This window comes from Aptenodytes patagonicus, chromosome 1 (genome assembly GCF_965638725.1).
Source record: "Aptenodytes patagonicus chromosome 1, bAptPat1.pri.cur, whole genome shotgun sequence".
Taxonomy (NCBI): domain Eukaryota; kingdom Metazoa; phylum Chordata; class Aves; order Sphenisciformes; family Spheniscidae; genus Aptenodytes; species Aptenodytes patagonicus.
The window spans coordinates 160,751,419-160,765,417 of record NC_134949.1 but is presented as its reverse complement, the minus strand read 5'-3'; the positions used below and the strand labels follow the sequence as shown (position 1 = coordinate 160,765,417).

General features: G+C 41.7%; 1 protein-coding gene across 2 annotated transcripts in view; it reads left to right on the top strand.

Moving 5' to 3' along the window:
• COL4A2 (collagen type IV alpha 2 chain) overlaps positions 1–13,999 on the top strand; it is a 154,394-nt gene that overhangs the window by 87,377 nt on the left and 53,018 nt on the right. For both annotated transcript variants that reach the window (XM_076361099.1, XM_076361091.1), the window contains exons 5-7: positions 11,428–11,562; positions 11,645–11,689; positions 13,802–13,918. In XM_076361099.1, the coding sequence (XP_076217214.1) occupies positions 11,428–11,562; positions 11,645–11,689; positions 13,802–13,918 (297 nt within the window). The remainder of the gene's footprint in view (positions 1–11,427; positions 11,563–11,644; positions 11,690–13,801; positions 13,919–13,999) is intronic.

The window sequence follows — 13,999 nt, the reverse complement described above, 5'->3', positions numbered from 1 at the left end:
GAAAAAAAAGGTGTCTCTTATTCTGCATCAACAATGATTCTTCATATTGCCGCACACATCTGCCTTAAAGCCCCCCGTCCTTCCTGGTGGTTCAGAGCCAATCATCTGACCTTGCCAGGAACTCGGAGACCATCCCAAACTGTAAATTCCCATGACTGGAGTGTGAGGGTGTCTAAGGTCTGCACCGAGTCCCTTGTACATGCTGCTAGAGCATGTATTCTGGGCTCTCATGTGGAGAGGGTATCTCAGCACACAACTTATTAAAAAAGTCACAGCCTCTGTAAGAGATTTAAATTCTTTCTACAGTTAAAACAGCCAGTAGTAACTTATATTTGCATGATCAAGTCAGTTTTGATAGCTGTTCCCACCACAAAAATAGTTATGCTTTTGTTTAAACAGAAGAGGAGCACAGAATGGAAAAATTGGCATATGATAGACTGAACTCCTGCAGGGGTTTTAATTTTCACATACTCTTAAACTCATGGAGCCTAATGAGCTTAACATTTTGGCCAGTTGCACAATTTGGACATTTCAACAGTAAATGGTTTTTGGACAGAAAAAAAATGTTCTCACAAATATGAAAAGTGGACAGATGTTACTATCGGTACTTCCAACGCCTACTGACAGAAAACATCTGTGTTGAACTTCCTGAATTTTAGGATCTTGAGAACACTCCCACACACCACCGAAAGCCATTTGAAAGCAATTGGGCTGGCGGATCGGCTTTCTGAACATTCTATGACTGAATGTTCTAACGCGAGCAGGTGCTGGTTGTTGTCTTGCCTTGAGGAGCCCAGCTAGCCAAGCAGCAACCTTACGGCTATCCGACCCACTGTGTTATGCAAGTTTTTAGCATTTTGTGTGAACTGTGATTTTTAAAAAGGCATAAAAGCAATTGATCTTAACAGTATGATGGTAATAAAATGAATGGAATGAATGGAAAGAATGAAACAAAGGTTTTGGTGTAGATACTAGCAGATTAGGAGAATTACACTGCATTGTATGGTGCCCTGGAAAGTGTCTGGCTTTTTTAATCCTGTCAAAACCCACATTGAATGAACATAATTTTCTTCTGTTTTGAAAGTATACTCCTTGTGCTAAAAATGTGTGACACATTCGCTGTCCCTCAAAATGCTCAGTCAAACATTTAATAGGTACCATGACCAAAGTCTGGCCTTCTACATAAGCGTGATACAGGAACTGTCACGGGGTAGCTGGGAGTTCCCTGCTTCCTCCTGCTCCACACCCATCATCTTAATATTTGTCTGGTTGTAAAAGCAAATTTGGCAAGATGATTTTCCTCTCTGGTGAATTTTTGGTTGGCTATCTAAACTAACCTTCTCCAATTAATTAAATGGTAATGAATGTTTTGCAAGGATAAATCGACGTCATTTTGGTGTTCTGTAAAACATCATTAGCTCATGATCTTAACTTTAAGTTCATTCAAAGTAACATCTCTAAGTTATTTTAGTTAACTCTTTCTTAAAGATGGTATTTGGTTGGAACTCGGACAATATTTACATGTCAATAGAAGTAATTTTTTTCTGGTTTTATAGTTGTCTTAGGCTGGTACTCTCAGTTTAACCAACATAAAATGAGTAGCTCCATTAATCGCACTTCTACTCTCACACTAACCCAAAGCATCTGTCCAGGTTGCAGAGTGTCAGGCCAGCCCCACCTCTGCCAGCTCTGCAGGTTTCTGAGATCTGAAGATTTCCCCATGATCCCCTTATGTCCTGCCAGAGCCCCATACCAGAATTTTAGCAGAGCCCAATATAGGCAGAAATTTTGTTATGCCCTGAATAAAGAACATAGAAACTGAGCTAAGAAGCTATATAAAAGCGTTGGTATTTATGTGGCTGCTAGCAGCCTAAAAGAAACATGTATCTGAGTAGCTAAAAAGGAAGCAAGATAGGGGCCAGATGATATACTTGGAATCAATGGATATACTTTTGAGCGCACAACATTAGCATCTGATCACTTTTTTATGTTGAAACATTTCTAACTTCCAAGGAAATCCTACTGTTTTGCACCACTAGTAGCAATGGTTCTGGCATATACTGCCTGCCAAGTTTAGTAAATTTATTGCATTTATATCCAGCTCCTTTTTCATGCAGCATAATTTTAATGCTCAAGTTTATTTGAGTCTTTATCCTAACTGCTAAATCCACAATTCCAGGACTTGATCTTTTGGGGTGTTGCCTTCTTGCACAGTTTAGAAAGCAGCGATGTGGAGGTCAACATTTGAGCTAGGGACCTAAGCTCCTTTTAGAGACAGTTCAGAAAAATGGGCACATTCAGTGTGCATTCGTTTGACCTAGTTTGAATGTCTGCGTTAGGATATATCATGCCATAAGATGTCACCCTCACCTGATGGGAGCTTTGCATGAGTCTACAGCATGTAGATAAATGTCTACATCTGTTCAATAAATACAACCCTTAAAAAAAAAAAGTGATGCCTTTCAAGTCATTACAAGTCCTATCACATAATTCAGTAGAGCATGCTCACTGAATATATTTGCTATTATATGTCTTAATTCTGATTCCAAATTTCCAAGCCCGTAAATTACCAAGAAATAAACCAGGATGTGAGTTTATAGCCTGGCAACCTCTGCTCCACCTTTAGCGTGCGCATACACGCTGACCCTACCACCGCTTACTTCTCAGTGGCAGTGGGGTAAGATACTTCATATTTACCACACAGTAAGAACGTGAATGCAGGCAGGCTCCACAAACATCTAATGTGTTGCAAACTCAAACCCTAGCTTGCTTACCGCCTCATCATTTGTTTGTGCAGCCATACTTCAGCAGAGATGCTGCTTTGAACTTTCAGAGCTATCCCCTTACTGAGTCTGCAAACAAAACCACCCTTCCCCTCTGCCCACGGCTTCCTTCCCACATCTTCTCCTTCTTCCTCGTCTCCTTTCCTCTACGCAATAAACTTTTGAAGACTTAGCATGGAAATCCTCGTGAGGTTTTGTCTAGACTTGCTCTTTCTGATGTTTATCTTTGAGAGAGCATTGCCATGGTCCCAGTATCATTCTTTCTACAGCAGCTCTGAAAGCACAGATAGCATTTCGGACATATACTCCTATGTATTTTGTGACATGAAGAAACTTTTAACTGATTCTTTTGAGTGCTTGACCTACATTCCAGTGTATGTTTTCTCTTACGCATGTTTTATCTTCTTGGGTGACATAGCAACTTTCTGGAAGATCACAAATTAGATCAAACTGTGGGAACGGAAAACAGTACAAAATTATTTCATTTACTGACTACAGAAAATGGCTGTGGCTTCTGGTAAAGAGAACCCTTTCATAGTTCTTTTCTTATGAAGATTTAATGTTTATTCCTTCCCTAATTAAAAAAAAAAAACCAAACAAAAAAACACTTCTGCAAGCTGAATCACTGCTCTGGAATTAATGTTAAAGTCATTTGGTCGCCGCTGTCCTGAGAGAAAAATGTCGTATGTCCAGACAAAGTAGTTGAAAGAGCAGCAAATTGTTACCATGCCACTAGGCTGAACTAGCCTCATTTTTTAGTTATTTTTAACTTAAAGTGAATTTTATAATTTTTTTGTTTACTTTTTGGTATAAATAAAAAAGCTTTTTAACAAATGAGAAGGAAAGTTTTTTTTCTGAGAAAACGAGCTGGAATGTGAAACTCAGCTAAATAACCTTCTCTGAAGTAGAGAAAGATAAATTAAAAATAGAAATAACCATTAGCTATGTACTTTTTTTTTAAAGTCTGCTGACTCCTTCAGTGCTACTTTGTGTTGAAGAATTGAATATCACACAGCTTAAGGCACTTGAGAAAGGTTCGCTTCGTTTGCTTATCAATATTCAAGTTAGATCACAGAAGTCCATCCCTTCCTACCACTGGTAACCATGTGGTGGCAGAAGCTAATGCCAGCCCTACGGTAAAATACAGATTCAGAACAGAACACTTTCCCAGCTATCTCACTGCCAGACGTTTTGCAGGAAACCTTCTGCTTTTGTTGCTTTAGACCTCGCACAAAGATGTGTTGACCCTACCTGAACTCCTTATCAGATTTCCTGAAGGTTATAACATGCTCTGGAAAGGTGCACCTGTGGTGGTCGGGGCTGCGTGCAGCGGCAATGGCTGGTGCCATCTAGTGAGGAGCTTCTGAATGCTCACTGCAAATCGATATTGATCATCTATCTGTCTTTTAGAAAACAGTCGTTATTACAGTCCTGAAGACACAGTGACATGCTAATATGTTTAACAACCAAGCCTGCACAAACTTCAGGGTTTTTTTTTCTCCCAGATAATCTTTCCAGTGGCTGGCATTAGCTATGTTTTGCCCTATGTATTTATATTTTCTACCATTCCACAGATTGTTTTGACCTACTTTTCCCAGGTGGAATTGCAAAAACATTTAAATCTTGCTAAAACAAAACTCTGAGTTGCTGAGGTGGATGGAACCATTCAAACTATATTATCAATGTACAGCATAATGATGTATGGTGTAGAAATGTACCAATCTCTTCTGCATCATGGTAAATGTTGTGCTTATCAGTGACTAAAGTTGTACCCGGCGAAGCTTTGAAAGCGAGATGTTTTAGATGGTTTATTCCAGTAACCACTGGGAAGTGCGAGTAAACAAAAATTTCATCTCAATAAAGCTGGCAGGAAAAGAAGACTACCCATGTATCCCTGCCACGGAGAGATTGTGCGAATATAACCAGTTAAGATCCACAGGGTCTTAAACTTGTTTTGGAATTGGTTCTGTAAATAGTCAGAGGGCGTTGTGCGACGAGCTCTCTGGAGATCTGTCTGCACTGGGCAGCTTGGGGCCGCCAGAAGCAGTCGCTGACTCGAAATGAACTGGTTGAGCTATGGCAGCACGATGCTCCATGTGGTCTGCTTTTCTCTGCTTCTCAGCCCAAAGCTGTGCAACCCCATAGCTGAAGTATTTCTGGCACAGCGTGCACTGCATGGAGCTGAAACCCCAAACCCTTCCCTTACATACTCCCCTCTAATATGTTCAATCCATAAACTCCCGGATTTACACTCCAGGAGAAATGCCAGGTGATATGCCCATCCCAGTCTGACTCAGTGTGCCGCAACAGGGTTCTTGAGGTTGTTCCTTGTAGTTTATATTTTTGGGGGTGGGGGGAGCACTAAGGTAATACATTTTTTAGTTGGGCTCAACGATTGCTTTACTATGCCTACCTCCATGGAAGATGCCTCAGAGAATTGCAAATTCCCTACATTTACACCCCGTTCTCCACATTTTGCCAGCATTACGTTTAAAAATTTTTCTGTTTCTTTCCTGTGTGCCTGCAGGGATGCCTTTTTCTGGGTTAGCACTTTTAATCAGCTCAGAAGTTGCTCATTTTCCTTGTAAACAATTTTATTCCCTGGTGAGTTGCTCTCTGTTCTGCTTGCTGGTCTCCCTGTAGTGGGACTGCATTGAGGTCCTTTCCCCAGCTGTTCTTACAGGGACCGTTCCAGGCTGAGCCCTCTTACAAAAAGTCCCAGCTCCCGCTTGTCCGTCACGGTCAGATCACCCTTCCCACAGGAAGTGAACTTGTCCTTTCAACGATGACCTTTTTAAAATGTCAGGGAATTAACTTCCTTTCTTCTTGTCCACTATTAAATAAATGATGGCCTACAAGGATCGTTTTCGTGTGAGAAATACTGAATCATCACATTCCATACACCAGAAGCAGTTGCAAAATTGAAGTGTGTAATGAAGTGTGGAGAAATGGGCTCAATGACAGTGAAGCTCTGCAGTAATTCTGATTCTGTCTCCTCTTTATTGCAAATCAACAGTTTTCTCCTTTCTTCGTATCTCCACGCTCGTAGGTGGAGCAATTCAACAACATCAGCAATTCATGATGTTGTTCTCGTATTTTAAATCCTTTGGCGCAGGTACTGTCATTTATTGTATCTCATTTATTGTATCTTTATATGTATAGCACCTTAAACAATTAGTTACTCTCAAAATTAGCGCACCCTCCTCCACCAGTTTTGTTTCCACACTGCAAATTTAGCAGTAAATTAGAAGGAAGAAAGTTTTGCAACATGACATGTCTTCATTTGACTGATCCTAAAAGAACTGGAAATTAAAGTTCAAGCTGCAAGACATGAACATTCAGTACAGATTTAAAAGTCTGTTCAGGATCTTCTTAAGTCCACTGGGACTTAATTGCAAAATGCAGTTATTAAATTCAGTCACAACCCCGACAGCATTTTCTTTCATACACGTCACTGGACAAACGACAATGTATATACAACATTGCAAATATTTTCTGGGAAGATTTCCTCCAGGCTTCCTAAATTTCTGACCTTTGCTCCTCTCTGTAAATAGCTTTTGCACATGGCTGGGCCGGCCACATGAATTGTGCGAGACCTCTTCCAGTCAGCTGAAGTCGCAGGAAGAGCAAAGCAGGGACTGCCTATTTAGGAGTGTATCCTGTCATTGGGAGCTTTGTAATTCATCTGAACGGTCGTGGAAGTTTTGTATAAGAACAAAGGAAAAACTTCTTGTTAGTCTCCAAGATATTCCATCAGCCCACTTTTTCCTTTTCTTTTCACGTGCTCCCTCCGAGGAGCTGGCCATAGCATGCCATGCATGCCTAGGTAAGCCTCTTAGCACTGGCCTGTAAATCCAGTGGTGGGTGACATGGGATAATCGTGCCATGCTCTGGATTCGGGAAGAGTTCCAGTTCACCCCAGCAAAATGGGAAGCCTTCTGCCAGGGAGCACCATGGGCCAGAACACATTTCTGCATTGCTTTATCGTTTAAGGAAAGGGAGCACCAGAGAAAGTGCTTTGTGAGTTGCCTAAAATATGACAGATAGGGATAGCATGTTTCCCTAGGCTTGCCCTTTTTTTTTTTTTTTTTTTTTTTTTTTTACCTGGAAATTTAATCCGGACACAATTTCACAGCTTTGGAGAATTTTTGAGGATTTCTGACCCTCCAGGAGCACAAGCAGAGCAGTACCATGCGTGGCATGTTTCACACAGGGGAATTTGGGACTCTTAATAATTGAGTCATGCTTTATTTGACTAAACCTTTCAAATTGATTGTCTTTGCTTAAATCTCCTCAGTGACCTTTGCAAAAGAGAGAATGTTCTTAGGTCATTTGCTAATGAAAAGGGGACATACTTGTTCAACAAAAGATCTAACATAACGAAAGCAGAGTAAAAGCTGACAAGTCTGAGTTAACAAAGGTTAACAAAGTTAATTCAGTTAACAAGCCAAGGTACTAATTGGCTGAAGAATTACACAAACATTGTCATGATATTAAGTACTTCCCCAGCTCTGACCCTAGCCTCATGCTAAACTGGTCACAGAAGGATCAATTCTCTTGTCTTCATCGCAAATAAAATTAAATAACCCCTATTCCTCAACAAACAAATGATCAGATAATTACCAGGAAAGCATGGGGAAGGGGCGCTGGCGTTGCCCAGCTCTCTTCCTCGTTTTCCATTCCTTGTTTACTTCTTCCTCCACACCAGATAGGAAAATGGGACTGGAAGTGGGAGAGTGGTACTTGGTGTAGGAATTAGAGAGGTAACCATGTTCCATGTAATGCCACCTTTGAAGTATTGCAGCTCTGCGTGGCCCCTGCAGAAAGCCAGGCACAGATGTAACAATTCTGAACATAACCAGCATTTTATCAGAAGTTACAATTAAATGTTTTACACGCATTCTGCCTGCAGCCTGCTGCCCGCAAAAGGGGTGTAGATGGGCATCTCGGGTGGATGAGTAGCTTTTGGAATTTATTTGACTTCTTTTGGCTTTCAGGTACTTCAAAAATGAAGCAGCATTTTCAGTGTACAGAATCCATGTTTTCCTTTCTTTGTGGAAGTAACGGAAACATTTGTTTTCAGAACCTCTCAAAATTAAATTGAAACTGGAGCCAACTCAAATCTCTACAGTTTAATTTGAATAATTTTTCTGTGTGCTTTGCAGGTGTATGAGATATGTTTTCATCCTTTTTAAAGGTTCCTTTCCAGATATGGGTGTATGGGGAAGAACAAACTAGCTTAGGTATTTAATTAAGTTTTAAGGCTTTATAGTAAGATGGAAATATTTTATATTGATATCTGCATAAGAATTGATACTGCTCTACAAAAAACAATAAGGAACACAGACTGTGCATTTTTTTAGATGACTGAAATACCTATTATTTCCCTAAAAAGTCAGTTTCATGGTGTATACTCATATGTACTCTCTCTTAATTCCTTTATACTTAAATTTTGAGCCATAGTAGGTAAGAAAAGTCAAGAAAAAGTGACATCAGAAAAGACTTCTTTTTCCTGATCTTGGAGCTCATCCTGATGAATATTGGTTCAGATTTAAATCATTATTCTAGTGCTTCTAATCAGCATCTTTCCATTTGAGTCAGGTAACTAAGAAAAATATGTCTGCTGTGAATCTGTTTAGACAAGGATCTGCACCTCCATAGAATAACTTTCAGAGATTCGCTGATTTTTAAAAAACTGAAAACTACTGATGTGGAGAAAGATGCATCTGTAATAGCCAGCTGTGGCTGGCGTAAGGAAATGAGCAGCCGCTTGTTCAGATGTGTATGCCTCCTGCCAGCCCGAATCATACTATATTTTATATGTATTCACATAAACTTTGTTACTTCTCAGTTTGTTAACTTGAAAAGACGTTGACCTCCTAGCACCTAATAATCCACATGAGCAAGCTTGGTTTAGAAGTAGGGATGCTATATAAAGTTGGGCTTGGTTGTAAGCAGAGGAGAGATTCTCTTTCACACTGACAGCTCGAACATTTAAATCCATGGTGTCCTTTGGCAATGCTCCTAAACCATCAGTTTTGTCAAATTAATTATAACAGTATAGCAAAAGATCCCTACTGTAAGAGACCCATCCTGGTGGCTTGTCCCGAGGAACTCCATGTAATTCATTCTTCATACTGGCTCATTCCTAGTCTTCTTCCAAGAAAAAAAATTGCTCTGAGTTTTGTACTTTGTTTGGCTAAGTCGGCTTCTCAGTATGGACTCATTTGATATAATACGATAGGATTTAAAATATAAAAACTTACTCCAACTGTTGTGACAGCCATTTTCCACAAAAACAGTGTGGAAAATTGATTGGTTTTAAAACTAGAAGTAAGCTGTGTTTCATTCATAGTGTTTGTTTTCAGGTTTGCAATATCAAGACAACTGTAGAATAGATAAATGTTAATTATAGATAGATTGTTGACAATGAAGTTTTGAAAGCGTGTCACAAATGGGCCTATCCTTCATATGAGAATAAAATAAATTTTGCCTAATATCAATAAGGCATTGTTCAGCATCTTTACTACAACGTCCTGAACACAAAGAAATTAGGATATCTTCAGGTTCATTTCTTCAAGTCGCCACACTGCCCTCCTTCACTCCTTCCCTTTTTGGGCGGGAGTGTTGATCTGCTCGAGGGTAGGAAGGCTCTGCAGAGGGACCTGGACAGGCTGGATCGATGGGCCCAGGCCAACTGTATGAGGTTCAACAAGGCCAAGTGCTGGGTCCTGCACTTCGGCCACAACAACCCCATGCAGCGCTACAGGCTTGGGGAAGAGTGGCTGGAAAGCTGCCCAGCAGAGAAGGACCTGGGGGTGTTGGTCGACAGCCGGCTGAACATGAGCCGGCAGTGTGCCCAGGCGGCCAAGAAGGCCAATGGCATCCTGGCCTGTATCAGAAATAGTGTGGCCAGCAGGAGTAGGGAAGTGATCGTGCCCCTGTACTCGGCACTGGTGAGGCCGCACCTCGAATCCTGTGTTCAGTTTTGGGCCCCTCACTACAAGAAGGACGTCGAGGTGCTGGAGCGTGTCCAGAGAAGGGCAACGAGGCTGGTGAGGGGTCTGGAGAACAAGTCTTCTGAGGAGCGGCTGAGGGAACTGGGGTTGTTTAGCCTGGAGAAGAGGAGGCTGAGGGGAGACCTCATCGCTCTCTACAACTACCTGAAAGGAGGTTGTAGCGAGGTGGGTGTCTGTCTCTTTTCCCAAGTAACAAGCGATAGGACAAGAGGAAATGGCCTCAAGTTGCGGCAGGGGAGGTTTAGATTGGATGTAAGGAAAAATTTCTTTACTGAAAGAGTGGTGAAACATTGGAAGAGGCTGCCCAGGGAGGTGGTTGAGTCTCCATCCCTGGAGGTATTTAAAAGACGTGTAGATGCGGCGCTTAGGGACATGGTTTAGTGGGCATGGTGGTGTTGGGTTGACGGTTGGACTCGATGATCTTAGAGGTCTTTTCCAACCTCAATGATTCTATGATTCTATGATTCTATGATTCCACCCCAATGGCATTAAATGAAGTTGAACTATTATCCTTCTTGGACAGGGATTGCATTCATCTTCTAGCTCTTTCTTTCCAAGCATGGGCCAGACTGTAAGTATTTTATACTAAAACAAGGTGTTATTTTTTTATCAGCTCGTTTGTATAAATATGTATCTGTTTGGTCATGTTTTGCTGTAATTTGTGCTTTGTGAGATATTGATGCTGTTGCAGACTGGTCTGTGAAAAATCTAATTGCATTTTAAAAGTACTTTCATTAGAATCGGCTTAATTAGAACGTCTTGGTAAATGGTGCTTTGCGCCATTGAAGCGTATTTCGCCAGAAAAAATTGCGGCTATTTACTACTAGTGTCATTAGTGCAGAGTACTGTAGAGCATGCAAAGCATATGTGCCTTTGGTGACACTACATCTGGAATGGCTTTCAAATACTTTGATTCACAGATCTCAGACATACTGTCACAAGCTATTACTTAAACCACCATTGTGTCATTTCAAAATGATTTTTTCCCCTGTCGAGCCTTGTGATGTTGGCAGTCAACAGGGGATTATTTTTAAACAATGTTTGAAGTGGCCTGAAGAGCCAAACCAGCACTGGAAGGGAGAATTACAGGGGAGCCCTGCGTGCAAGTCTTCAACCTGTGTGGATGCGTGTGCGTCTAATCATTTTCAGGCTCCACTGCTAAATAGAAATATCATCCCCAAAGAGGCAGAAATTCCTGCCATTAAATATCAGACTCCATTTGTAAGAAATATGGCCGCTAAGCAGATTTCACAGTTAAGCATATTTTACTTGCTTGGAGTGTAATTGGTTATGTTGTAGGTCAGTGAGGATCACTCTCGAGAAGCCTTATTCCAAAGAAAACACTTTTTTCATAGAGTAGCCATGAATATTCAAGTAATGAATATTGATTTGAGTGCTAACTTCCATGTATTGATTTTGTCACACATAATGTGGTCACTGTTGCTGGAGTTTCTCCGCATGGTGTTTCCAGATGACATTCATCAAAGAGTCTGGCCTACTGGAACGGAAAGAGATTCTGTTTATTTTCTCTTCAAGAGATTGACTCCATTGCAGCAGTGATAACTAATCCAGCTTCATGCATCACAACTGTTCCTAAATAAATGCTTTTTTATTAATTTTATCAGGGCCAGCCAGGACTCCTTGGATCACAGGGGTTCACTGGACCACCAGGATTGATGGGGATCCCAGGAGTGCAAGGTCCCAAAGGTCACAAAGGTGAAAGAGGATATCCAGGAATAAGTGGACCCAAAGGAGAAGTGGTAAATTTTCAATATCAGATGTTTTAGCTAATGAGCAAAATACTGGGCAGAACATCGTTTTAATTGTGCTGTTTCACTCTAGGGGCAAAGAGGAGTCACTGGATTCCCCGGGGCAGATGGCATTCCTGTAAGTAGCCAGTTACCTCATCTTTAAGAAATCACCAACTGCAAATATTGCAGGCTAGTTTAAAGCCTTTGTACTTTAATTAAAATCTCTAAATTCTTCATCAGCCACGTACACACTTTTAAGCTAAGGGCATTTGTTGAAGTGAGTAGAACTGCAGATGCACAACGAGAGCAGAACCTGTGCTCCCTCTCATTCCCTCAGATAATTAAGCTCCATTTGCTTTGTCCTATGGAGAAATCCCCTTGTAAAGGGGACAAGAAAGGACGGAAATTTCCTGTGTCCCTGGAGGTTCCCCAGCGAAGTATGTTCTTTTGTAGGAAAGAGCTGTGAGATAAGTACTTCACATCTCTTAAGCTTGTGAGCGAAGGACACCGGTGGGTTATTCCTTAATTATTTCAGAGGTCAAAGCACATAGAAAGACCAATGATTTTAAGAATACTAACCATTGTTATTTGCTTTATAGCTCATATGGCATGCTTGAGATAGTCTTAAAAAACTTACTGAACACTAAACAGTGTCAAACTTTGAACAAATTGACCAGGTCCATGAAACTGAAACTTTCAAAGAGAAAAACCGGGTAAAGTTCACAGCACAGTATTTTCCCAGCTTGCACTTCTTTACATCTTGTGTCATAAAATAACAAAGAAATCTGAGTCACTGGAATCCCTGGACAGAGTTCCCAGGCTTGGGTTTCCTTTGTAGTGCTCCCTGACACCGGGGCCCCGCTCTGCAGCCCACGCATCCATATCCACTCTGCTTTCACCCTTTTTTGTTTCCAGAAGAGCTCCCTATCGAGTTTCAGGGCTTTCTCTCTCACAATCTTCCTCCTCTCCCTCTTTCTCACCCTTAAAGGAAAAGCAGAAGACCCCCTTTCCCATTCCTGTTAACACTCCTGAAGCCAAGGATCTTGTTCATCTCATCACGTCATACTGAGGTTTTTCTATCTAACATCCTGGGAAGGAGAGTAAATCGCTCCCCTGTGAAGCTCCGTGTTGCTATAGCTGGACCACTTCTCTTACCTGAGCAAGTTTTCTTTTTTAGCCCTGCCTTCCTGACCTCTGCATATTGCGTTGTGAGGGATAAATACCTTCAGACAGTACTTGAACCTGCATGCTCGTTGTGTCCTGTCCTCAAGCTCCCTCGCCCTTCTCACTCGCTTACGTTCTCTGACCAGTTTTCTCAGGCCGAGAATTAACACTGACCATCGGAAGGCAGATAGATAGGCACATGTACGAACTGTGATGGCACAGTGCTAGGATGCGGGGCTGGAGGCCAAAAGAGGATGGTGGCAAGCCTGAATCTCTTCTGGGGTGAGGAATGCCAGTACTTGATGGACCTAGGTAAGGACATGGACAGATTTCTTTTTCTAAGCAAGGGAGCAGAAGCAAAGAGAAAACTCTTGCTCTAGATAGAGAAGGGAGAAATGTTTTATGTTAGTTTCTCTTTTTTCTGACTGAGTCCCCTGGAAGAAAATGCTGCCTAAGGGCAGCTTTGCTTCTCATCAGCCTCAGTGTAAACCAGAAGCGGCAGCAATTAAGGTGAATGTAGGTACAGCAATGGAAATCCAGTTTGAGACAGGAGTAACTTTTCAGAGGCTCCGTGTGGAGGTTCTGCAGTGCCCTCGGCTCCCTTGCTTTGAGCCCTGCTGTTTTCTTCCATACTTACAGCCTCATCACCATATTCAACCTAGCTCCAAAAGCATCTCTGACTTTTTTCCCGGCTTGGAAGCTGTTCAAAGCCAGCGAGGAACCTTTCTTCCCACTCTTCCAGTGTGAAGCACTGAAATACTTAACAATCTCAATTCTTGGTGGCTCCCTGCACAGCAGCCTCATCTGGCTTAATTCTCTGCCTAACAGAGCCTGCATTGAATGTAGCTTTCTTACCCTTTCTGAAAGGTCCTTCGCTACTCATTTTTTCATGCTGTCTGGGGCATCTGGTTCAAGCTGCAGCTATATTAAAAAAGGCACTGTCTGTTTCTGTCTTTGAAAATCATAGTTTCCCATGGATCCAAGCCTTGGGCTTAATGTGAGAATGTCTAAATACCGTGTGACTACAGGAAAAGGAAAACTAGAAACAGATGGATAGATAAACACTTTTTTTTTTCCTCAACAGGGTCATCCAGGGCAGCCAGGATCAAGGGGGAAACCGGGCCATGATGGCTGTAACGGGACAGTAGGTGACCCTGGTGACTCGGGAAGTCCCGGACTCTCTGGTTTCCCTGGTACCGTTGTAAGTAGCTGGCAGTACGTGAGTACCTGAAGCTAAGATCATTACTGAAGTGAGTTTCATTCACGTGTGTGTTGGAAGCGA